The following is a 27325-nucleotide window of genomic DNA, read 5'->3' on the forward strand; positions in this document are numbered from 1 at the left end:
GTCAAGGATAATGCTTATCATATGGAATTATTGCAAGGCTTAAATGAGATAATAAAAGCCACTACCAAAATGATAATTTACAATAGAGTGATACAGAAAGGTTGTTCTTATAGTGGTGGGCAGGACAGAAGGGGGTCTGCTGGGGAGAGGACAGATGGGCAGCAGGAGGGACTAAGGCCAGTGAAGAGCTACTGTAGAATCATCAATAATTAATCAAGAAAAAAAAAACAAAACAATGAGCTATTGAAGGAGCTCAGAAGACAGCTGAACACTGAGTACCTTACAGAAACTTGGCCTGGGGATGGTGAGAAGGACCACTTCATAGGAGGTTCCATGGCTGAATGAGGGGGGTTCCTGTGAATGAAGGGATGTAGGGGGACAGTGAGGGAGCAAGGTAAAGAGTGAGGAGGAGGGATGGAGAGTGACAGGCTTTCTGGCTTGAGTGGGCAGTGGAGTTCTTAACTGGGTTGGCAGATGCAGGAGAAAATGTGGGTTTGGGGAGACTATTTAATTTTGGACAAATTGAGTTTGAAGATTCTACAGAATGCCAGATGGAGAAGGCCTGAGGGAGCCGGAAATAGAGATCAGGAACTCCAGCAAGGAGGGGCCTGGAGATTCAGATCTGAGCTGTTGACATGCAGGGGGGAAAGCCTGGCTCCTGGAGAGAGAGGACCAAGGTCCAGATGGCGTCTAAGCAGTGGCGATTCTGGAAGGTCCCTAAGAATCCAGTTTTTAGATCAGGTGGGGATAATTTAAGACATAGCTCATACAGAACGTTGGTTTGTTAGAAACTGCAGGTGCTTCAGTTATTTTGATCTAGACCCAGAGACTCAGAGCTAGAAAGGACCACCTCATCTTTTGTTTATTCACACCTTTTAGGGCCAGGCAATGTGAGTGAATAAAAGGAGACAGAAGAAAGCTGCTGCCTGAGAGTAGGATGCCCACTAGGAGAGGTAGAAGGAAGAATGGAATCAGAAAATCAGAGCAGCACAGTGAAGACCCAGTCCGATCCGCAGGCTTCACCATGAACCACCCTGGGTTTTAGTGGAGAGATGGTCTGGAGATGTTGCAAGGTGATATAGAAGTGGCCTGGTTGGGAGTAACAGAATGGGGGTCTTTGTGGTACCCCTCCCCCAAATGTTTATCCACTTTGGAACTGGGATATGTCGAGAGCTGATTAGAGTCCCCATTTTACAGATGAGAAAACTGAGTCTCCAAGCGATTCAAGAGACCAGGGCTAAAGGGTGGCTGCAGTGGGTGTGAACCCAGGTTTCCTGGCTCCATCCAGGTCAGGTATGGCCACCTGAGCTGAGGGAAGGTGGGAAACAGGACCAGAGGTGCCTGGGGACTGAGACCTACAGGGTGGGGATAGGGAGGGAGGCACACCACTTCAAGCTGCTAGTTTTGCAGAGTGTAAAATTACTGCCCAAGTCCCAGAGAATAAACAGAGTTAACACCCCATTAAATACAATGGACTTTCAACGTGAGCTTGAGACGTGCCCAGATTGAAACTAGCTGAGCAGGAGCTGGCCCGTGAGTAAAATGTATCACAGACATTGCCTTAACGTTTCCAAAAAAGAAAAACCCAGTGCAGGGAGAAGAAAGCGTCAGCAGCAGCTCTGCAGGCTCGGGGCTGAGAATCCGGTAATGAAGTCTTTCTGGAAGGTAAGAAAGGGCTGTGTGCTGCATGCTATTTTTAAACCTGCTGGAGCAGCACGTGTATCCTGCCCCGCTCACTTTCTCCGGCAGAGGAGGGGCCCCAGGGAATGCAGCCAGGAATTTAGATGCTATTTATTGTATTTCCTTTTATCAGTCAAATGATTTTCCTATTTCCCACATAGATAAAGATCTTCCGCTTACCGCTCCAGCTTGTTGACCTTGTCAGGACTGCTGTGCAGTCTGGAAATTGGTCCCAGAGAGAGAACGGCATTGTTGTGAGGGGTTTGTTTGGTGGTTGGGTTTTTCTTCTCCCAACAGGGAGGAGATCCGTTTACCAAAAAAAAAAAAAAAAAAAAATTAAAAACCTGCCAAAAAACAATAAGTGATTATTTTGTGCCTTTTAGCAAAACTTCAAAGTTGTACACACACACACACACACACTGCAGCAGCAAGCCTGACCCTGGGCCGCTGCTGAGCCGCTGTCTTGGCAAGCGGTGGGGCAGAGGGGGCGGCAGCTCGCTCTTAGCTTGTAAGCTCAGCCAGTCTCTCTGAGGTGCCAGCCCCTAGGAGATGCCAGCATGCCTGAGTGGGAGCAGTAACAACTTCCCCTCGGCTGGCAGCCTCGGAGCAAGCAAGGCCTCCAAGAAGCCGCATACCCAGGCGAGGGAGTGGCCGCAGGGCTGCTCTGCAGCGGGGAGGTCTCCTCCTGGGCCGGCCGCCCTCTTGATCTGGCCTGGCCCGGGCCTGCCGGCCAGGTTCGCGGACAGGAGCCGGCCCCGCTGTTCCTCACCTTCTCAGGGATGGGGCCAGCGGATGCTGCTGGAGCCTGGAGTTTTACTGTTCTAAATCCTCTCCATTTTGGCTCTTTCTCAACCCCCAAACGTAAACAGGGCCAGCTCGACGGAGGGAGTGCAGCCCCTGGCAGACCCAGCGTTTGGACGGCGAGGAGCTGCCGGCGGCCTCCTCACCCGCCGGGGTCCGCGGTGGATTCTGACCGCCGCCCGCTTTCCGGAGGCCCAGGGTTCTTCCGCACGGTCGTGGTGCTTCCGGGCCGGGACAGCAGAGGGCGCTGGCTCTCCTGACAGCACATGTGTCACTGCGGTCCCGCATCTGGAACCCGGCTCCACCACTCTCTTACGCAATACTGCTGGCCTGGGATCTGTCTGAGACGCGCTGGCTCCGAGTGAGCATGCACACACATCCAGAACTCCACTTTCTCATTAGCGCTATTTCCCCCTCAAGAGCACTTGTGGAATGCGGGGAATCTGTCTTGCCAAGGCGGCCCTCGCCTCTGAATCTGGGGCTTGGTCAGGCCTGGGTGGAATGTTCCGAGGGACCACCTCTGGTCTTCAAGCCTTTGCCCTGCCCTCCCACGTGGGGGTGAAAAAGAAAACAGAGGAGCGGGGACCACCCAGCTCTTTTCCCTGAGGGGAAGAAAGCAAAAAATGTTTGGCCTTGACCTTCCACGCTTCCCTCCCAAAGAGAGCAAGTGCCCACATTTCCAGGTTCTTGAGAAACAAGATGTAATTCTAAGAAAGTATCTTCTTAAGTTACAAGCGATTGGAAATGCCAATGTGGTATGCAACATGGAGTCCAGAAAGGAGAAACTGGACAGAGGAGAGAAAGGCTGGAGCCAGGAAAGGGACCTGGTTTCTATTCCAAGACGGCTCCCTAGACTTCTGAAAGCTGCATGCATTTAAATGTCCACATTTCCCCTGCAGAAGCCAGTAATCTGTACTTCTCTCGGCCAAACAGCATATCAGTCTAATACGGTGTGGGAGAAATATGTTACATCCTTTTTATGAACAGAATGTTAACACCACCGAGAATCAATATTTATATCCAGGAACACAATGACCTGGCTTGTTTTGTGCTGCCGTAGTTTTAAGAAAGGGTCGTTTGGAAGCAGCTGAGAGGATCCCCCCACCCCCATCCTCTTCCTGCCCAGAAAGGCCGACCCACCAAGGCGAAGCATCTGGGGGCTCAGGCATCTAAAGGTTTTCAGCCTCTGTTCCTTCCCTTCCTGCCCCTGCCGCCCTCTGTCTCTTGGGAATTGCAAGAGGAAGCCAGAACGCAGCAAGTGGGGCAGGAATCTGCAGTGAGCTCCAGGACGTGAGGTAGCATCCTGTCTGCTGTGGGGACAGTCAGTGAGGGCCTCACTGAGGGGAAAGAGGGTCAGGCTCACGTTCTGGCACTTCCTACTGCATAGCAATGTAGGAGAGGATCCAGCTTAACATAAATTCTTAGACAGGAGATTTCTGGGGGTTTGGGGTGAGATGACACTTTCATGCTGGTAATATTTTTTTTTTTTGGCCAGGCAGTTACCCTCATCTGAAGCAGCTATTGTGATGGAGATGGAAGCCAAGTCTCCCCTCCTCAAAATGCTGTCTATCCTTCCAGAGGCTTTTGCGAAACTGCATTGAGACCCTTAGGCTGGTTTTTTCCTTGGTGCTGGGTTTTTTTTACTGCCTTTAGAAGCTTCTGGGCCTGCAGCCTGGAGTCAGCGACTTGCTCCTTGCAGGTAAAATCCTTACCTAATTATAAAAACAAAACCAACGAAACAACGCCTTTCCCCCTTTCCCAGAAGATTTAAATTTGCCTGCATCAGAGCATCTAAGATTATGAGAGTCCTCTTCATCTCATGGGCTGAATTGGAGAGCAATTCCTCATTTGGCAGAGCAAGCAGCTCTGTTTCATTTTCACATTAGATGCTGAAGGTTACCACTTTTAACAATAGCACTTGTCTCTCTCATTAAATGCCTGGAGCTCATTATGGTATAACCCGCAGAAAAGTCTTTACTGCTTTAATAGGCATGATCTTTAGAAAAGATCCTTTGGCTTATGTATAAAATCAAGACATGATTAATCTTGGCCCCATTTAGCTATGGGTCAGGTTTTCAAGCCACAGTGAAGCTCTTTCTTTGCATGATCACAATTTATAATTTTCTATAATCTATAGCCCTTTCTCCCATGTTGTTAGCATGTTTAGTTGCTGCAGTTCACTTGGTCTGTCTTGTTATTTTCATCCAGTTCTAAGAAATGAGTAAATATCCAAATTATATTTGCTACAAAATCAGCCACAATAAACAAATATTATTTCATGGTAAGCAACTAGGAAGTTTAGCATCTTTACAGACGCAAGCTTCCCTGATAGCTCAGTTGGTAAAGAATCCGCCTGCAATGCAGGAGACACCGGTTCAATTCCGCTGGTGAAGGGATAGGCTACCCACTCCAGTATTCTTGGGCTTCCCTTGTGGCTCAGCTGGTAAAGAATCCGCCTGCAATGAGGGAGACCTGGGATCGATCCCTACCCACTCTAGTATCCTGGCCTGGAGAATTCCATGGACTGTAGTCCATGGGGTCACAAAGAGTCGGACACAACTGAGAGACTTTCACTTCATTTTACAGATGCAAAGTTCCCCTTGCAGAAATCCCACACAAGAAACCTATGCAAGTTAAATGATCAGACAGCAAAGAATCTGCCTGCAATGCAGGAGACCTAGGTTCAATCCCTGGGTTGGGAAGATCCCTTTGAGAAGGGAATGGTTACCCACTCCAGTATTCTTGCCTGGACCATTCCATGGGCAGAGGCGCCTGGTGGGCACAGTCCATGAGGTCTCAAAGAGTGGGGCAAAACTGAGTGACTAACACTTTCCGAGTTTACAGATACAAAGCCACTCCTACAGAAATCCCATGCAAAAAACTATGTCAGTTAAATGCTCTGAACATCTTTAAAGATACTGCCGGATTTAGGCCAACAGAAAAGTTGCAGCTGGGTCCAGATGCTATTTCTGGTGTCAAGGACAAGGACAAAAGAATAGTCAAAGTTGGTAATAGGGTCAGGGATCCAACAGGATCCAACGTCTTTTTAGCCAGGATGGTAGAGGTTGATGGGATATGTTTGCCTGCAGAACAGCACCAGGATCAGCGAGGAAAATGTTAACACAAAAAGCCTCCTTGGGGGTCTTTAGTAAGTGTCACCCCAAGTCCAGACCTATCTTTTAAGCATTAAAATTGTCAGTATAGATGCTTACTTAACACCTACTCTCTTGCATCTCAAATGAAGATGTCCACAAGGATCTCTGACTCCTAGCCACTCCCACCTGCCCTTGTCTGTTCCTGCTCCAGGCCACCCATCTCAATAAATGGTTTGAAGCCCGAGACTCATCCACAGGTGCTCCCTCTCCCTCCTTCTCACCTCTAGCCCATTGCTCTTCCTGTTTAAGTAGCTCTGTTCCACCCTCTTCTCCCCTCAGTCTTTTCTGTCTCAGCCTCTGTCGGAGTTCCTACCATCTCTCACAGCCACAGCTTGCTTTCTGCAACTCGCTCTTTAGAGAGCAGCCAGGAGAATCGTCGAAAACCACATGCTGGATTATATCATTTCCCTTTTTGAAAGCTTCAGTGGATTTCCCCTGCGCTTCATACCCAAGATCCTTCCGTGGGTTGACAAGACCTCATGCGGTCTAGCTCCTGTCTTCCTCTTGCTACTCTTCCCCTGGTTCTTTCTGCCCCACTCCCTTGATTCTCAGTTCCTCTAAAACACACAAAAGGCTGCCCATCATGTTTTCTTCCTGACTCTACCTATATCCTACTGGTTTTTCAAGTCTCATCTTAAGTGTCACTTCCTTGGAGAAGCCTTGGTCCCTCTTCCCTGCCCAGATGCTCTCATATCCCACCACTCTTCATGCATTTAATCCCAAATAGTAATAACCTATCTGTTTAGCTTTGTTCATCGCATTTCTTCCACCAGACAGAAAGCTCCATGAAGGCAAGAACTGTGTCCATAAGGCTGTATTCCTCAAGTCTGCCACAGAGGGTAATCAATATCAGTTGAACAAATGAATGAAACTCAATAGAGACAACTGCTCCAAGGATTTATGTTTCCTTCCTGGTGAATCTGCCTGGTCAGACCACATTACCCCCAAATTCCTCCTTGAGAGGATTCCTCATTGTGGGTTGACAGAAACCAAGCCCAATCCCCAAATGTTTCTCCAGTCTGCTCCTTTACCACCCCCAGTACAGGCTCTTCTTGCTTCTTGACCTGAGTTTCTTCTTTAGAATTTTATTTACTTTTTATTTTTCGCTGTGCTGGGTCTTCATTGCTGCTCAAGCTTTTTCTCTAGTCGCGGCGAGCAGGGGCTGTTATTCACCAGTTGCCATGCGTGGGCTCCTCAATGTGGAGGCTTCTCTGTGGCATGCAGGCTCCAGGGCACAGGCGCAATAGTGGTGGTGCACGGGCTTAGTTACCCCGCAGCATGTGGGATCTTTCCGGATCAAGGATCAAACCCACGTCTTTTGCATTGGCAGGCGGGTTCTTTACCACTGAGCTGCCGGGGAAGTCTTTGACCTGAGTTTTTTGACAGTCTCATAACCAGTCTGTCTCCATATTGTCTTGAATTCAGGAATCTGACAAGGACTCAGAACTGCAAGCATGGATGGGGAAAAGAATTACATCTTGATTTTCAGAAACCTCTAACTGGAAATTTGCACTTTCTTTGATTATAAATGTTGGCACGAGTCCCAGTAGTACTGGCAGGACCTATGACTTTGGCACCAACAAATCACAGATATTTTTACATCACATTACTGCTGTTGCAAATGTTGAAATAATCATTTATAATCAATACTACTTTAAAATTATGGCAGTTATTAGAGCTGTTGCTAGATTATGTTATTTAATCCTTCAGTAGTAAACACAGACATTCCTATTAACTTTTTCATATTAATATTATTTAATAATAATATTAATATTTTGATAGCTATTTTTCAATATAGTTATTTTCCTCTTGGTAAAGCTGTGCATTTTATTTTCTGCACTTGAAAACATTATTTTGAGAAGGTTTCACAGACTTCAGACTGCCGAAAGTGTTCATGGCAGAAAAAATGTTAAGAACCTCTGGTCTAGTTTTTCTTCATCTCACATCTCCACCGTGCAAAAACAGCCTTAGTGCCTTCCCCCTGGCTGCAACGTAAAAGCTAAGTTCCCTCATATGGCACTCAAGGCCCATTTATAGCCCATATTCAAAAAACCTTCCTATCTGCGTTTTTTAAATCAATACTCTGGATACAACATATGTTCCAATCCTGCTGAATCACTGGAGTACACCAAAAATGCACACATAATCTCCAGATCTATTTTTAGCTTCTCTTAAAGAGCTATTTTTTTTTAAGGCCTATCTCAAAATGTTACCCTGGTAAACCTCTTTTGACCTCTCCCAAGCACAACCACTGAATCCTTCCTTTGTATTTTTGGGAACACTTTGCTTACAGTGATTTGATAATTTGGGCTTCCCTGGTAGCTCAGCTGGTAAAGAATCCACCTGTAATGCAGGAGACCCTGGTTCGATTCCTGGGTTGGGAAGATCCCCTGGAGAAGGGATAGGCTACCCACTCCAATATCCTTGGGCTTCCTTGGTGGCTCAGTCAGTAAAGAATCTGTCTGCAATGTGGGAGACCTGGGTTCGATCCCTGGCTTGGGAAGATCCCCTGGAGGAGAGCATGGCAATCCATTCCAGTATTTTTGCCTGGAGAATCCCCGTGGACAAAGGAGCCTGGTAGACGGAAGTCCATGGGGTCACAAAGAATCAGACACGACTGAGTGACTAAGCATAGCACATCTGCTAATTTATCAGATCCTGTGTTTCTTTTGTGTTATACTGTGAACTTCTTGAGGCAAGAGATGTCCTCAACTTTATACCCCAAACACATAGTAAGTACTTGCTTGAAAATGTTTGAATGAATATATGTAAAATACTCATTCTCCCTGCTGCTGCTGCTGCTGCTAAGTCGCTTCAGTCGTGTCTGACTCTTACTGACCCCATGGACTGCAGCCTACCAGGCTCCTCCATCCATAGCATTTTCCAGGCAAGAGTACTGGAGTGGGGTGCCATTGCCTTCTCCATTCATTCTCCCTAGGGATGAGTAAAATCCATAATGAACATGTTAGTCTGTCCTTCAAAATAAGAACTTCTTTTAAAAAAGCCTTTTATACTATATTGCAGTATCAACAACACTGTGATAGTTTCAGGTTGTCAGCAAAGGGACTCAACCACTCATATACATGTATCCATTCTCCCCCAAGCGCCCCTTCTATCCAGCCTGCCACATAATGTTGAGCAGAAGGAACTTCTTTTGATACATGTTAAGTCCACTTGAAAAATCCACCAGCCCAAGAAAAATAGAAGGTTATCATCTTACAGTCACAGCCTGGACCCAGCTGCCTTTGGTTAATTTCTGTCCTTGAAGATAGCAGAAGCACCCCTAGCAGGACCCCATTTGCTGATTCCATAAACCTTTTGGCTGTATCACTGATGTCTTCTCATATTTCCCTTCTTTGACTGATGCCAAATATATTTTCATACAGTCTCCTTCAAGCAGACGCTTTCTATTACTTGCCCAGGATTTTCTGACCATCAGGTTATGGTATGATTTTCATATCCTAGAACATTCAGCTGCTTTATGCCAATCTTAAACAAATACAGATGGATGGTTTAAAAAATTCTTTTCCTAAGGAGCTTGAAAATTAAAAAGGAGACCATTCCTTAATTTCATAGTTCAGCAAACAGCTTGAGTAACCAGATCTATGTGTGCGCGCGCAGGCACCGAAGATGGAATGTTAGCAGCCCTGACCTGAAGTTGGAATCTCACGGAACCATAGACTTTCAAGAGCTGAAAGGAATCTTTTTAACGAATAGCAGAGAGATGTGTCTTGCCCAGGGGTTGATCTGGTGGCTGAACCTCAAATTTAGCAAGTCCAAACACAGAATTCTTACTGTTTTCCTCCACGATGCTTCACCCTTAACTCTACGCCATGTCAGACAGTGGCACCTGTCTACTACCTGGTTGTTCAAACCCTTCAGAAGTCTAGGGGTCATTCTTTTCCCTTCATTCTCCACATGAAGCCCCTCAGCAACTTCTGTTCATTATACTTCCAAAATACATTCGGAATTCATCAGCAGCCCCTACTGCCTCCATGCTAGGCTAAGCTGCTGTCACCTGGATCCCTGGGCCAACCTTCTGACCTTTTTGATTCCTGTCTTGCCTCCTCATAATTCCCTTCATAGCAGCCAGGGTGAGCCTTTGAAATCAGAAATCAAATCTTGTCACTTACTTTCATAGAACACTTCATGCTATACTTATGATACAATTTAAATTTTTATCACATTTTACAAGGTATTATTTGTATGCTATATAATCTCATTATTGCCTACCAACTTCAAAGCCCCTCTACCTCTCCATCTCCTGTCAGTCTCATTAAATATCTCTAAGATAGTATGGCTACAGTGGAATGTGGAGTCAGAATGATCTGGGTATAAATCCTTCCTTTGCCTCTTCCCAGTTGTAACACCTCCAAGTTGCTTATCAGCTTTGAGCCTTAATTTACTTACCTGGAAAATGGTGTAACAGTCCTACTCTATAAAGTTGTGGTTCAAATTAAATGTGTGTGTGTGCTTGGTCGTGTCTGACTCCTTGTGACCCCAAAGAATGAATTAAATGATATATATATATCATTTATATAAAAACTAGATCAGAGTGCCTGACTTATAGTATGTGTCTAATTCTTCTTTCCCCTTGAGTCTTTCATAAACTATAATAGCTAAATTTAGGTGTCTGTTCTATGACAGGTACTAAATATCTTACATGGATTAATCCACATGAAAACTGTACATTATAGGGACTTCCTTGGTGGTCCAGTGGTTAAGAATACATCTTTCAAAGCAGGGGATGCAGGTTTGATCCCTGGTAAGGGAACTAAGACTCCACTTGCTGCAGGGCAACTAAGCCCCCACGCTTCAACTAGAGAGCCTGCACACTCTAAAGCCTATGCACTATAGCAAGAGAAGCCTGTGCAGGCACAACTACAGAAAACTCAATGCACCACAATGAAGAGCCCATGTGCTTCAATGAAGGTCCAGTGCAGCCAAAAAAAACAAAACCAAACCAACAAAACAACCCCACCCCCAAACCGTACACAATAGAAACTATAAATATCCCTGTGCTACAGACTGAGCCATAGACCAGTTTAAGCAACTCACCTTAGGCCACACAAGCAGAAAAATGGAGCCCAAACTCGAACCGAGCAGATCGATCCGATTTTAGAGGTAGTGAAACAATCATTGACTATCTTTATTGTGACCCCACAGTAAGAAATACATTTCATATTGTAACCCATCACATGTGCCTGCTCTAAAGTGGAAGCAAGTTTCACAAAATATTTACCCTTACTATATGCAGTGCACTCTTCAATTTAATGAAAAAAGGTTTTGATCAACTTATTGATTTAATGACCTGTTAATGAGTCAAAAACATACTTTGAAGAAGTATTATCGTCTAAATTACAATAATCCAACTACTTTCACCTTTCAGTTACCTCAACTGCTGCTAGAAAACTTCAATGATTAACAGTATAGACTTTATATTTCATTTACATTTCAGATAAAGCCCTTATTAGTTAAGATGTGGATCCCCCAAGACTCGTATTTATTTCCCATTGCAAACTCTTGCAATTATGGAAAAATCAGCTCTTGTCAGGTGAGATTCAAGCAATACACTCTTCAAAAAGTATTTACCACTATTAAAACTCTTAATTACAGGCTGCCCTGTGTTAGAACTATTTATGCAGATATCTGTTCTTCCCACTGGACTGTCATGCCAAGGGTAGAAACATATTTTATAAATACTTTTGTAGCTCCAAACAGTGAACTGACATGAAATGGAAAACACAGAAATAAAGAACTGGCTCTGGTGCTATACTCAGACAAAAGGCTACTTTCACACCCACTGCCTTATATATTCTTATCTAAACACCTAAGGCATTTTTGTCCCATCCCAGTAGTTGCAAGTGGTTTACAAAAATCCTTCTATCTGGGCAATTTACATTGACCCTGCTCTTAGTTTCCCAATGCCATCCTTATCTCACAGCTCCTCCTCCTTCCTGCATTTTTCTAAGCCAAGAGAACTTATATTTATGCTTCTGGCAGACGATCCTCCCTACAGACCACATTCCCCTAGCACTAAACTGAAATGGTTCCTGGGTAATAGGAAGGACATTAACATTTTCACTCGATCTTTTAAATTCTCAATCCTCATCTTTTTTGTGAGCTAGGGTATGAGCTAGTGTTTATTTCTATAGATACTGTAAAATATATTTTTAAGCACTGGCTATGTGTCAGTATGTAAACAAATAAAAAACAAGGTCCTTGACTTGGAACCCTCAGTTGCAACGCAGGAAATTTAGAGGGCAGGAAGTAGCTATGAGCTTTTCTGCCAAGCAATACTTCAATCTCCCCACCCGTAGGGAAAGATTATCCTGTTGTTGTTTTAATCCAGCAGATGCTGAGCAGTTAGAGAAAGGGAACAAACAACTGGAGGAAATACTGCCACCTGTTTATGTTGATTTTTACCAGACAAGACTGGCCAAGCTGTTGAGAGGTAAGGGATGAACTAAGGTGGCAACATGAAAATGCTAACTCTGGTTGAATTTGGTTGTCAGCTTTTTGGCTGTTTAAGTGGGGGGAAGTACCAAGGAAGTACATGGTCATTCATGATGGCCAAGGGGCAAAGACAGGATAATACATCTTGCTCACTAGCAGAGCAGGGCTGGCCTTAGAGTCTGGGCTGGCCTATGCATACATACAGTCACATATGAGTCATGTAACTAACTCACTCAGTTGCCTACTTGGTATTTATTTTCTCCTTCCTTACTGACTAAAACCTGTATATTATTGGAGGCAGTAATGTCCAGGGAAAGATGACATCCCTTGGCCTCCCATAGCTAGCTGTTGTCACATGACTGCGTTCTGGAAGCGTTGTGTGGTTTCCAGGAAGACTTTTAAAGGGTGCTGACTCAGCTGAGTTTGCCTATTTTGTCCTTGCCCTTTTTCTTCCTTTAAGCTGCCAGGAATTTCAAATGATGGCTGATGGTCAAGTGGCTGTTTTTGACCATGGAGTGACCTTGAGAAAGGAAACTTCTTGTGGTGCAGACAGGAGCCTCTGTACTGGTCTTGGATTGCCTACCTTTGGAATACTTTTCGAGAGAGATGTGTCTTATTTAAGCTTTTGCTGATTTGAGTTTCTGTTAAATGTAGTCAAGTCTGATCCTGAGTTGCCTCACTAATTCCTGGCATTCATTTAAGATTCTTCATAGCCTCCAAAGTATGGTCAATTCATCACCCAATTCTGTCTTTCTGACAAGTGTAAGAGAGCGGAGGCATGTCAGATGAGGAAACTGGGAACAAAGAAAGTCTTGCCCAATGCCACGTAACTAGCTTACTCAGAGGACAGCAGGCTTTGGAAGCCAGGAGAGCTCACCCCTAGAATTTTAAAAGCATGCTGGAAGTAGGTGACAAATTTCCTTTAAAACAGATTTTAACTAATGAAGTAGTGGTTACTTTTAAAAGCAAGTATTTAAGGAAAAGTTATCTTTCAGTCAAAAGGAAGACTGTCTTTAGGCCTCCGATCAAGGGGGCTGAAGTCACTGACTTTAAGAACATGAGACTTCTTTCAAGTTGCCTCCAGAATACTACTGCTACATTAAAATGAATTATAATTCATTGTATTCTTATAGCATACATTAAGAGACCTGAACCCTCAAATAGGCTAAGACACATTTTGAATAAGCAATTAATAAAATGAATGTTACCATTTTAAAAGTGTAACAGACAATGATTAGTGTAGAGTTGACAAAGTCTTTAAGATAAGAAGGCAATGCAGGTAAAACTGAATCGAGTGGACTCAACATAGAAAAGTTTTTAATGAGGCAAACATCAAGCAAGCATATCGACTTCTTTAAAAAACAAAGAAAATCTAAAAGTTTAATTACAAAAACACTTGTACAGAAAACTTGGCATTTCAACAGTTTCAAACACACATACACATTTTTTTTCTAAAATTTCATTCTGTCAGAATCTGTCTCATTTTCCTCAGCTGCTCTTTGTGTTTTAATAAAAAGAAAGAAATCTGTAACACTGAATACGCAACAACTTATTTCTTGAGAAGAACATATTAGTGCAATAATATCTACAAGTTTACTGGGAAATGTGAATTAGGTATCGTGTTAGCCTCTGAGCTCACTTACTAACTTCCTGGCTGGGCACAGAGGAGAGAGCAGGCAAGGAAGACCTGCGTCACAGAACCTTCTTGTTTTGTGGCAGTCGAATTCCAGCCACCAGTGAGTCAGGTGTAGCTGTTGGGAGGGCCAGCATGTCAGAAGCAGGTTGCTATTTTGTGAAAATGCTTTCAAACTACCAGCTTTCTTGAGATCTCATGCATTTCCGAATATGGATGTCTCTCAAGTCAGTGTCAGGTATCTATCCAGACTAAGGAGAAGGATGAGCTCTGGACCTATTACAGCCTTCCCTGGTGCCCAGCACTGCTGATAATGCTGTGCAAAACTAACACAAAGGCGAGACAGAGAGAAATATAAGGAGGAAGAAAGGAGACAAAGTATTTGGCAGAAGGCAGACACAAACTCCAGAACTGGCTTGGCTCTTCTGCCACAGACAGTGCATTCCAGCTTGGACTGAGCAGGCAGAGTGTCTGAGAGAAGAGCTAGGAATGGACAGTGAGAGTAGGAAGACACAGAAGAGCAGGTGAGTTGGCGAGTTTATAGAGACAATGATGGGCTCTTATTCTAAAAGACAGCCAAGGCGGTATATATATGGGCTTCAGTACACGAAAATTTGATGTGTGTTCAAGTAAGAACTTTTAACAAGGTTGTTTTTTTGCTGTTGTTTTGCTTCCTTTGGGTTAAGAAAGAAATCAGGGGAGGGGATGCTGAGAAGACAGGAGGGTGCAGCAACATGATAGGGGTGTCTGGCTTGCACCCTGGCCTGTGAGCATACTGTGAGGGGGCCACACTTCCACCTGCCCTTGGTGGCGTGGTGCCTGGACAGTGGGCTCAGCATACCCTGCTTTGGTTCCAAAGATCTCAGCTGCAACCGCCAGCCTTGTGCTCCACAGCATCAACATATAGCATAACAAAACCAAACCCTAAGTTGACAATCAGAAACCTCTCTTCCCTTTTGCTGTGCTTTTTTTTTTAAATCACAAGAGGGGAGAAGGAAGGAAAGCCTGTCCCTTTGACACAGACTCTGCAGTTATGATTAGAGAAGAAAAACAAAGGATGGAGAATTCCTCCGTGTTCTCTTCTGTCAGCCGGCAGTATTCTGATGACATTTCCACCATCCGTATCCATATCCGTATCCCTCAAGCACACAGGGATTTCCTCTGTTTTCACTTATAAGAAACTTTAGGATCTTTTTCAATACCAAGTGAGAAACTACTTGTCTCGTTCTGTCCTGTTTACCAGTGACCTTTCCCTCAGCAAAAATATTCCACAAGTCACTGCCAACAGATGGGAACAGAAGAGCCTTGCTGGGGCCGGGATGCAGGGTACGTGCAGGAGCGGTGCTTAGAAAACAGCAGGCAGTACCAAGAAGGGAGGAAAGAGAGCTCTCCTTCAGGGCAGCAATCACAAAGCCTCCACTACAGGGGCTGGCACCCACTGAGCACTGTGTGGGGTGTGAGACACAGCCTCGCTCCACAGGACACTGTCAACAAGAAGCTCCTTTCTTTGGAGTCACAGCAGGACAATGATGGGAGAAGACTGGGCCTGTCCAATGAGAGAAACTCTCCTTCAGAGCCCTGCTGAGCAACAAAGCCCAGAGGTCAGAAAATGGAGACATCTAACTTGGTGGGGTGAAGAGAATATAAAAAAATTAACCCCCAAAAGCATTAGAAAAAGAAGTGACAGCTAGGTAGGAAAACCACTGATAAAAACCACAGAGCCACTGATAAAAGAGTCCAATCTGAATGAAGCAGAACAATGAGAAGGCTTCCTTTCTGCTGCAGAAGGTGCCTGTCTCAGGGGTGTCTAGTCAGCAGAATATACGTAGACCCACTTGAACAGAAGTAGAGATGATAGGAGACTGAAGACTTGCACATGGTCAAAGCTTCACAAGGACAATTCCATAGGAAGTTCACATACATGTTCCTTTTGCTGCTCCCTCACATGGCTTCCTGGGGTGAAGGCATGTACCTCATAACTGACGGTTCTTTCACAAGCAGAATAATCTGTACGCCCTCTCTGCCTCCACTCAACTCAAATTTCCATGGATGGCTTCTCATTCTGAACAAGTAAAACCACTTACAGAACATCCTGGAGCTCTAAGACCTGTAGAACTGGGAGAAAAAAAACAAACAAAAAAAGATACCAAAAAGGTAAGCACAGATCAGAAAGGGTTCAGATTTTGGGTGAAAATACTGCGATGCTCTATTTTCAAAAGGGTCAAGATGAGTAGCAGGGTGTATGTAAACCAAGGAGCTCATAAAACTGCAAGCAGCCAACCTCACTGAGGCATTTTAGACATTTCAAAGACAAACGTGGCCCTGCTCCAGTTCAGCCACAATGGGGAGGTTGGAAAATTGCCAGCCAAACACAGAAAACCAAGTATCAGGGACAAATTCGATGATGAAAAATGAGTACTTTGGTCCTGGTCAATCAAACCAACTTTCTTCAAGTATAAATCTAAGGCTCCCTTCCCTGCATGTGTGGGGAAGTACTGTGTGCATAAGATGAATAAATTCTTACATCGATAAAAATGCAATCACATAAAAAAGTTGTTTTCTTTCCAGTCCTCAAACAGGTAACTATTTATCATTAGTTCAACTGAAATCAAGCAACATATGGCTTTTGATATATACAGTAGTCACCTCTCCATGTGAAATAACCCCCATGGCTTCCTCCCAGTTCCACTTTTTCTAAGTATAAGTTAGCCACAAAGAAAGATGACAGCTGGGGTAATTCTTCCATTGTATATCTATAAAAAATAATTATAAAATGGCTGAACAAAATTTTACTTTATAATTGCTGGACTGTAATTTTTTCCTAATTACCTTCCATTTATCTTACTGCTTTCATTCTAAGATTTTTTAGTGCTCTCCCTTGACACCCATCCCTACCTCCTTGTATCAATGTTCTAGAAACTCAATTGCATTTAGATATATGTGTTCTAATTCTAGAATCTGCACTTGCCTACTTAGGTATTTTTAGGCAAGACCTCTCACCTCTCTGGGACTCAGTTTCTTTGTATGTACAATGATGGGATCTCTAAAGACCCCTTCCAGCTCTAACATGCTCCTCTAAAACCACAGACCATTCGTTTCCTTTCACTTACTGGCTCCTGACAAAGGAAGAAAACTTTGCCAAGCCCATGTCAGAGTAATTAATTGCACCATGAATGCTGGGGACATCAGGCCTAGTTGTCTATACATATTTGTATAATAAAGCCAAGCTAGAATTAATCACAGTCTTTATAACTGTTTCATTTGACAGTTTCAGAGGGTGTGGAGAACTAACCATTCTTAGTTATGTTTACATGGGTAGATTGTAAGAATCTGTAGTAACAAAACCATTCACATTTTCAGCTACTCTGTCTTTTAAGGGCAAAATATTTGTAGGTTAAAATCAAGGATAATGATAACGTTTCAGGTTTTCAAAGACACCTCAGAAAGCAGATATGACAGTTTATATCCTTAAGATGGGTAAAGCTTTAGGAAAGTCTTACTGGCCAAATGCTCAAAATGGAAAACCATTTTTGGCTCAAAACTCACAACTGCCCTTTACCTATGCGAGGAGACACCATGTTATCAATTACCGTGTTCTTCCACAGTCCTCCACACTGTTTCTCCCAGCTCTTCCTTTTCAAACCTACCAGAGTGCTAATTGAAAACACTGTGTGAAAATGAGAAGGGTGATGAGCTCCTGAAAATCCCAGGCCCAGATTTACAAGCTGTTCCCTTCATCAACAGCAGCAGTAATGCCATTTCTTTATTCTGTAGGGAGTCTAGTCATCTCTTAGAAGTATGGTCCGTTCCATCTGGCTACTCACTAGAAGGACAGTAATCCTTTCCCCCATCAGAGCACGACTGAGGCTAAAGTATGACGAATCGCTCTGTACAGTTACTATTGAAGCCCGTGGCCAAGAAGGATAGAGACAACTGCCTTTGTCTCTGCGGGCAGACACGACCTCATTAGATAAAGAATTATAGGCATTATTTATTCTTGCACATGTTGCTCAAGGTCCAGACCATGTTAGAATATGAACATGTATATGAGTATGCTCATTTACCTGTAAGACAAATAAATAAAGATATAAATCCATGACCAGCCTTACTAAGAAGTGTATCCTGCCATCCACTCTTATTTTAGGATCCATATATGGCCATTCACTGTATAGTCCAACCCTAAGATTTCCACATAGTTCATATGTCTGCAGGGATGGAACAATTTAATTGACAGACCAAAGGGCTGTCAATTATGGAATGACAAACTAAAGGGTACTCTATCTCTAGGAATCTGAGTGAAAAAATACCAGTTCCATTTAAGAAATGATACTGATGACTGACCATTAGTACCAAAAAGTTTATAAAGGCAGGCCCCCTTTGGAAATGTATTTTTTCTCTTCTCAAAGGATGTAAAACATATTACAAGTCATTTGTTGAATGTATTTTTTGAAAGTTTATTTTCTCATTTCTCTCCTTTCACCTATTGAGAGTTTATATATTTTTTAATATATTCAATCAAGGCATTAACTGTTTCACTGTAAGTTTAGTCCACATTAACATTTAACACATAACTGTTACTCTGATATTGAGTGGTGAATGAAAAGCTTACTTACATAGGCTTGTACACATACAATGTCTCACTGACTATTATGAATTATCATTATATTTACAGGGAAAAGGAAGTTTAACAATTAAGTGAAACTTATTTTGTCCAATGTGTTTTTTTGGGGGTTATTTCCTTTAAATTTCTCACTCAACCTTCAAAATCCTTTGGGAAACTAATACCTAAGAATACAACTTAATAAGTGACAAAGCTAGAAGTGAGATCCAACCACAAAAATCATAATCTATTAAGCCACATGGAGGCATGCATGAGGAAAAACTATCTTGATTCAGTTTTCCAACACTATTTACTACATTTAGCAAAATAGCAACAGGAATCTAAAGCCTCCAACTTATTCAATGTCATTCCAGGATTTTAGTTGTATTAATAAAGTCTAATGCCATCTTAGTTTTGATGATGTGCTGGCATGTATGAATCAAGTCAGTGAGCACTCACCATTTCCTAACGATCAAGCCTGTTCACAACTTCTCGAACTGTAGCTATGAAGTTTTCATTGTCTTGGGGATTAGCTAAAATAATACTGTGCAGTCTGTTCATATAGGAGTCGATAGTGTCCACTGTAGGTGTCTCTCCACTTCCTGAAGTGAGATAAGAGAAAATAAGAAAAGCTTCCCCATTTAGTTCAATAGTAACACAGATCAGTGATTCCACAGCCAAAGAAACTTGATTCTAATGGGGTCTGCTCCACAGAGAAGATTTTAATTTCAGAGGAGAGACTTTTAGACCTCAAATAAATGAAATTAATCCACATACTCTAAACAAACAGATGGACTATTATTGCTACACAGCATATAGGAGTAGTTGCATAAAACAGGTTAAGGACTCTCTTAGATCTGCTGTGACTATTTTCAACATGAAAACATATATAAGAAATACTAATATTTCTTTTCCTTCCCATTAAGACAATATCACAAAGCCAGCACATTTATATCAGAAAAGTGCTCTGGGGGAACAGGTGATGTGGGAGAGGGTATCAAGAAATAAAAACGTCCAGTAATGAAATAAATTAAGTCATGGGGGTGGAGTGTGCAGTATGGTGACTGTAGTCAACAGTATTGTGCTACATATTTGAAAGCTGCCAAGAAAGCGTATCTTAAAAGTGTTTCTTCTCATCACAAGAAGAAAAATTTGTTTGTAACTCTGTATGGTGGTACAGGCTTCCCAGGTAGCACTAGCGGTAAAGAACCACCTACCAATGAAGGAGAGCTAAGAGTTCAATCCCTGGGTTGTGAAGATCCCCTGGAGGAGAGCATGGCAACCCACTCCAGTATTCTTGCCTGGGAAATCCCATGGACAGAGAAGCTTGGAGGGCTACAGCCCACAGGGTTGCAAAGAGTAGGACACGCCTGAAGTGATGTGGCGTGCATGCATGCATGGTGGCACATGGTAACTAGACTTGCGGTGATCATTTCACAGCATATGCAGATATAGAATCATTATGTTGTACACTGGAAATTAACACAATGTTATACGTCAATTATAGCACAATTTGAAAGAAAGAAAAGCGCTCCACTGAGGATTTATTACAGTTTCCACTACTCTGAAAATCAAATTAAGCTTAACAGAAAGTAGATTATGTTAAAATATAATTGAAGAAAAATTTAACTGAACAGAGAGTCTGAAATTTTGGATTATTTTAACCAATGGGCTGTGCTGTGCTTAGTGGCTCAGTCGTGTCTGACTCTTTGCGACTGAATGGACCAGAGCCCACCAGGTTCCTCTGTTCGTGGGGATTCTCCAGGCAAGAGTACTGGAGTGGGTTGCCATGCCTTCCTGCAGGTTTTAACCAATACTGAGATTCTATTACATGACCTACAGAAAACTCTGAGGAAATGACCTCGGAGTTTATTGGTCTTCCCCTTGAAGGCAGACTTCAGCCTCACCACACCAACGCCAACATATGGAGCACCTCCCCAGCCCCCACCGCTTTACACGACTCAGGTGGGGATGATGTTACCAGGCAAGGGCATGCTGGCGAAGCTGCTGGTCAGCACCTGCCGCAGGGTCTCCAAATGCTGCTGTAAGACAGTGTTGCGGCTGCGCTCCTGGATCACGTCCACCTCCAGCTTCTCCACCGCTGTGCGCATGCTCTCCACGTGCTTTTGCAGGGCCGCGTTCCTCTCCTCAAATTCCATGTTGGATTTGCGAAGCTGACGGAGCTCTGCCTCCCGAGCTGAGGAAGCAAGCCCCCCAAAACACAGGTAACACAGTGTCTCTGAGGAGTCCCAGTGACTCTTCTAGAAGTTCTGCTTAGCTGTCTCTAATTAGCTACCCCTCCTCCTGTCCCTAGTCTCATTATGGCCTTTCAGATAGCAATTTCAGCAATAAAACGCCTGGCTCTCCAGAGTTATTTTAATTCTTAAAGCTGGTCATATTCTATACTTAAGATTGCAAGGAACAGCTGCAATTCCCAGTGTTTGTTTGTTTGGTTTGTTTAAAGCTGTGCTATGAGAAGCCTGAGGGGTTTCACAGGGGGATCCTGGGAGATTGGGCAAGCACAGCTGTGGGTCCAAAGCTTTATTGCAGAGGGGTTAGCTTTGCTCTTATTTTATTTTATATTTTGGACATCCATGCAAGCTTTCATTTGTACAAAGGGTTCTTGGCTAACAGCCTGAAAGCAATTGAATTAGTGATGTATATTTATTTCCTCTGATTCAGAGACTAAAGCTGCTTTGACAACACTGGCTGAGCTTTCCTCCACTGGTCTCTGAGTAGCTATATTTAATAGAGAGTGAAATAGAAGCAGTTTTCTTCTTCCAGACCAGTCCCAGGGTCGGGAATATTACTACCATTGCTTTTGAGCAATTAATTTCTCCTGACAACTAAATCCCCTGTCACAGACATGAGGAAAGCAATACGATCCTTTGGTAATCACCTTTGCTGTGGTTCAGGAATTCCTCTGTAAATATAGGGATGTCAAAAACAGACCGTTCCTTTACTTCTGCTTCTTTCTGTGATTCAAGAGTAACAAAACAGTTAATTCTTAAACTAAATTAGGTAGTAGTGCCTGAAGGCACAATGGTCATGTTTTCCTTAAAGAAATAGTAAGATGAGCAGCAATCAGTCAGTCTAGATAAGGTTGTGAAGAAAATGTATTCACCTTTGCTTTGGAACCAAACTTTCACAGAGCTCAAGCATGTTAAGTATTCAGATCTCTCAGATGACAACTGCTGTGCAATGAGAAACCTTAAAACAAACCTACATAAATTTCCCTAATGGAGATGTTGGAAACCATTTCTTAGCTCTGTGCTCTGAATAGGCAACAGTGTACAAGAGAGAAAGTGACTGAGGTAGATATCAGTCAGTTCAGTTCAGTTGCTCAGTCACGTCTGACTCTTTGCAACCCCATGGACTGTGGCATACTAGGTCTCCCTTCCATCACCAGCTCCCAGAGCTTGCTCAAACTCATGTCCATTGAATCGGTGATGCCATCCAACCATCTCATCCTCTGTTGTCCCCTCCTCCTCCCACCTTCAATCTTTCCCAGCATCAGCGACTTTTCAAATGAGTCAGTTCTTCGCATCAGGTGGCCAAAGTATTGGAGCTTCAGCATCAGTCTTTCCAATGAATATTCAGGACTGATTTCCTTTAGGATGGAATCGCCTTGCTGTCCTAGGGACTCTCTATAGAGTCTTCTCCAACACCACAATTCTAGGTTGGTTATAATTTTTCAGCTATGAGGTAGGTATAGAGAAAGAATTTCTGGGTGATTTTTCTGTTGCTTCTGTTGGTTATGCATATAAAGTGCTCTCTGAGATAGGATGATGCAATCTAACTTTGCAGAGTGGACAATAAGAATTTTAAGAAGAGATCTGCCAGCCATGAGCAATAATAATGGTATTCTATTAGGACATCTACTTTTACTTCTCCTTATTTACAAGGGTAGCCTATAACGGGGATCTTTGACTTTCTTTGGACACAGGAAAAACAAACAAAACCAAAAAGTCAGTAATAACTAGGCTCTAAATATGAGAATGCCAAGGATTACATGAAAGAAAAAATAATAAACCTAAAATTAATTCACCAATAAGGCATTAAATACAAAAGTCTCACAAAACCACTGCAAAACATATTCCACAATGATCCTTGTGAATAAAGTCAGTATTTCAAAATGCTTTAGCAGAAATTTCTACAATGAATTTAAAGTTGAAAGCATTAAGAATATATATTATAAGTGTCTTGGCAGTATTTAAAATCTTGCATAATATAAGATGGTAAAGAAAACAGTGGGAAATGAGTACTGAAGAAATTGCTAGTGAAATCTGAGGATTTCAAAACCTTTATAACATAAAGAACAGTTTAAAAAGTCTAGAAATCATTCCTATAAAAACACATTTAGTGCCAGAGATAGAATGTATATTTCCTACTCTTGCCACCACTAGTCTTTAATCTTTGAACACAAATATGATTTGGTGCCCAGCAGAAAGGCAAAGCAGTTAACAGCCTATGAGGGAACTCTGACAGCCAAGCTCCTGTTTTCATATCGGTGCCTGCCTTGTTATGGAGGGTTGGGCTATGTGAACTGCCTGCCAAGGGCAGTTCATTAAGAGAGACATCTAGGATGGAAGTCTGAAAAACTATGTATTTACCTGAAGAAACTTTCAGAGCACTTAACTTTTACCCTTTTACCTCTTAAAGAAAGAAAGTGAAGTTTTCCAGAATGATTTAAAAAACAAAAAACAGAATTATCACTGAAGGCCCCAGTTTCAACAGGCAAAGCTCTGCCTCTAGCCAGTTCTTGGTGGATTTCAAAGAGAATTAATGTATGGGTAAGAAAGACCGGTTCCAGAAGAGATCTTAGATATATTTCACAGTGGCTTTCTCTCAACTCTGCTGGCTTACCATATGCTTTAACTCTGTTACTGTACAAGACATAACAAATATAAGTCCACAAATAACTTTAGATAAAGGCTTATAATTTTATCATCCCATCCTGCTCAGTCTCTTACTTAACTGTACTGGCTTGCTGCTGCTAAGTCACTTCAGTCGTATGAGATCAATTTACTTAGCTATAGGTCTGAATATCTGCCAGTCAGATGGCTTGGTGGGGATGCCTGGCTCCCATTACCATGGTACCAAGAGCCCTCTCCAAGGCTTAGATTCTGCTTAGACAGGTAATTCTGTTTTCTTCCTTACCAGAGCAGTCCAGACCAAGCTAACTACATAAGGGCAGAGGATAGCACCACATAAGTGCATTAACACACTGCCTCTTGGTACAGATTCTTAAAGAGTACAAAATAAGAAACACCACAGCAATTAAATGAAACTGTTCAGTTTCTGAAAGGCCAAGAGAGAAATTCTACTTAACTGAAGAGTCGTCATAAAAACCATCAGCACTCTTCCATTACTGAGTACGTTACTCGGCATTGGAGAGGATCCTCTTGGGGGCTCAGATACACTTAAGCTGCTCCAAGGATCACTCAAGGGATTAAAATCATAAGGATTTTATTACCTCGTCATTGAAAGGGTCCAATTTGTTCAGGTTGAGTGTCATTTTGTCATTTTTCATAAATTAAAGGAGAAACAAAATTATTGTTTCTATCTTAGTCCTCACATGAGATTTAGACACTTTCTTGAGAGTAACACTAGCTGACTCCTGGGTCTAGCAGGCTGGCTTCTGATTTGAGAGGACCAAGAATACTCTTCACTTTGGTTTTCACTCTATATATTGAGTGGAGGGTAAGAGAACAGAGGCCTTTTGAACTGAAACTATTTTGCTGTGATCTAGGCTCAGGGCCAGAATCTCATGGAGTGATATGCTTCTCTCAAGTGCCCTTTACTTTAAGGAATGCTCTCAATATTGTGTACAGGCTGAAGTGCCCCACCACTATGCAGAATGGCTTGAATGGCTTTCAGGTCAGCAATTCTTGAGCTCTAACAGGGCTCCCCAGTATCTACCTTGGTAACAATGTCTTAGGAATCTAAGTTCCATTAAGGAATACAATAGGTTTCTTTACTACATATATACAAATCAAATCATTTCTGTCTCAAGCGGCAACAAATTTTGCTGACACCACAGGCAGCCAGGCCCATTTTAACTTGCAACACTGTTTATTCCATATAGTGTGGCAGGCACTGCCAAGAGACCTTAATAAGCCTGGGCTACAGACTACTGGGTTTCAGTCACAATTCTGCCTCTAACCAATTCAGTAAGTGATTCTGGGACATTCTCTCCTGTCTTAGGCAAGTCATTTTCCTCACTGGCAAAATGAGGGGGTCATGTGAGAGGATTTCTGAGGTCTTAGTAATTTTGATGTGAGCTCGAAAACTGTTTTATGACATCTGCCATTTTATTCCTAATAGGATAAGAAAAAGGAAATAAGCATGTATTTAGAAATGTGATGTTTCAGGCACATTGCAAGATACTTGCTCTTTTCCTCACTCTTATTATACTAAGAGGTTATGTGTGGCTGCGTTTAAAAACTGTCAAACCAGTTTTTAAAATTCCAACTGTTTTGAAATTACCTAGTTTCAGTTCAGTTCAGTCGCTCAGTTTAGTAAGGTATTATTCAGTTAAAAAAAAAACTGATAAAGTGAGTGACATTAATTGAGTAAACAACCTTACCAAGAGAGCTTTATCCTGACCTGGGCATACAACAGACAGGTTTATAAAGCCTAGTGTACACATATTTGAGAAACTACTGCTGGCTTTCCACCCACTCCCTCCTTTTCTTTGGTTTCACATGTGTCTAATCCTGAAACAGGAAAATCACCAAGAGACTTATTCGTTTTCATATACTGCAGAAATTCCTATCATACTAAAATAACATAATTTATTAAAATGCTTAATTTCTCAAATCAGAAGCAGCAGCTTCTATGACTGACTAAGTCTACTAAATCTTTTCTGATTGCAACTATTTATTAGAGGCAAAAAATGCCAAATATGGTTTGGCCAGCAAAATCCATATTGATGAAAGGAATCAGTCAGTCATTGACTAGAAAATGTGAGATCTACGATTTTACTGTCCATACTGTCTTTTGTAACTATTAAGGATACAGAAACTACAAAGGATGCTCGCTGCTGCTAAGTCGCTTCCGTTGTGTCCAACTCTGTTTGACCCATAGATGGCAGCCCACCAGGCTCTGCCGTCCCTGGGATTCTCCAGGCAAGAACACTGGAGTGGGTTGCCATTTCCTTCTCCAATGCATGAAAGTGAAAATTGAAAGTGAAGTCGCTCAATTGTGTCCAACCCTTAGCGGCCCCATGGACCACAGCCTACCAGGCTCCTCCACACATGGGATTCTCCAGGCAAGAGTACTGGAGTGGGTTGCCATTGCCTTCTCCATAAAGCATGGTTAATAGGGAAAAAAAGAAGTTTAGAATATTTATGATACTGGTGTGCAATAAGTAATTATACAAGTATCTGGCAGTATAGAAAACTTATAACACAATTCAATTATAATTTAAAACATATAGTGTACATACAGTTTCTCAAGCAAAAAAAAATTCATCCTAATTAGAACACAGAGATGTCATATATAACTACATTTATATAAGATTTATATGAAAAATAAAATGTTCATATTTACCATGCTTCTCACTTTATAATTCATGGATGGTGATAAATCTATTTGAATTGTGAATCTAAAAGTTTTCTCTACATTTTGAAGGTAACCAATACCAAATTAGAACTACAACTCCACGATAAATAAGTTATTATTTTGAAGAAATGATTTCCTCAATTTAGTGAAAAACCCAGTGCATGCAAAAGAGTGCATTGGAAAATTCTTTTTGTGTAAGTTTCCACTGTTATTTCAACAAATGGGTTTTGTATAAAAACAAGTGAGTATTTGTGGAAGAACTCCTCCATACAAAAGCATTATGCTGGTTGGTATGTGGATGGGTACAGAATGGAAACTAGATCACACATGCCTTCAAAAGATTATAATCCAAGAGTGTTAATGATAGAAGCACTTGAGTAACTCTGGCACCTTAGCCAGACCAGCTAGGTGCATAAAAGACATATAGAGAGCCATGAGGTTTAAAGGAAGTTGGAGGAAACAGGAAAAGCTTGAAGGAGAAGATGGAACTTGAAATAGGGTTTGATGGATGACTAGAATTTCGAGGCAAAATTGGATGTTACGAGAGGGTGATAAAAAAATGAGTGAGCGAAAGAAGGTATTCTCATGAAAGGAAGAATATGAGCACAGGCATGAGGCAGGAAAGGACGGGGCAGTTAGAGGGCAGTCAGTATTTTTTAAGTTCATAAGATATATATGAACAGTTTGGGAGTTTAGAATGGACATGTACATACTGCTATATTTAAAACAGATAACCAACAAGGAACTACTATATGGCACACAGAACTCTGCTTAGTGGGTGGCAGCCTGGAGGGGAGGGGTGTTTGGGGGAGAATGGACACATGTATATGTAGGGCTGAGTCTCCTTTGCTGTTCACCTGAAACTATCACAACATTGTTATTCAGCTATGCCCCAATACAAAATAAAAAGCTTAACAAAAGAGACATATATAGGAGAGTTAGGTTATTTGGAAAGGGAAATTGGCCCTTAATTACAGAAAACATTGACTGCTGAGTTTGAATGTGATTTGGTAAGCAATGAGGAGTCACTGAACATTTTCATGCATGAAAATACCACACATTTTATTTTTGCACAATCATATATTAACCATAGGCTAAATACATATTTAAAGCTCTCTATGCAACACAGCCAACACACATAGGCCTCAATCCTATACGGGAACACAGATCAAAATCCTATTGCTGAAACTGAACCAAATGAAGGGGAAAAGACCAGTAAACGAATATGTGCCAGGGAAGAAAGGAGGCATAGAAATCAAGATATTGTCACTTATGCTCTGCAGATGCTGTAAGTAGAATAGTGCATTTTAACTAAATGCTGGATTTCCTAAATAACAACTTTCTGAGAGTCAGAATATAGTATCTGGTGATGATAAACTATGGTTAAGTTATAGCTTTTAGTTGGTCCCCATTTCTATATATCACTCCAGATTC

At 42.3% G+C, this 27325-nt stretch overlaps 1 protein-coding gene across 1 annotated transcript in view; it reads right to left on the reverse strand.

Annotated features, from left to right (window-relative positions):
• Positions 1-13382: 13382 nt before the first annotated feature.
• HMG20A (high mobility group 20A) overlaps positions 13383-27325 on the reverse strand; it is a 76793-nt gene continuing 62850 nt past the window's right edge. Inside the window, exons 7-10 of the mRNA XM_055418098.2 lie at positions 21225-21300; positions 20307-20522; positions 18785-18927; positions 13383-15840 (exon numbers count right to left, since the gene is read on the reverse strand). Coding sequence (XP_055274073.1) covers positions 18791-18927; positions 20307-20522; positions 21225-21300 — 429 coding nt within the window. The 3' untranslated portion in view covers positions 13383-15840; positions 18785-18790. The remainder of the gene's footprint in view (positions 15841-18784; positions 18928-20306; positions 20523-21224; positions 21301-27325) is intronic.

Source organism: Moschus berezovskii, chromosome 21 (genome assembly GCF_049115385.1).
Source record: "Moschus berezovskii isolate FMDL1 chromosome 21, NW_MosBer_1.0, whole genome shotgun sequence".
NCBI classification, from domain to species: Eukaryota; Metazoa; Chordata; class Mammalia; order Artiodactyla; family Moschidae; genus Moschus; species Moschus berezovskii.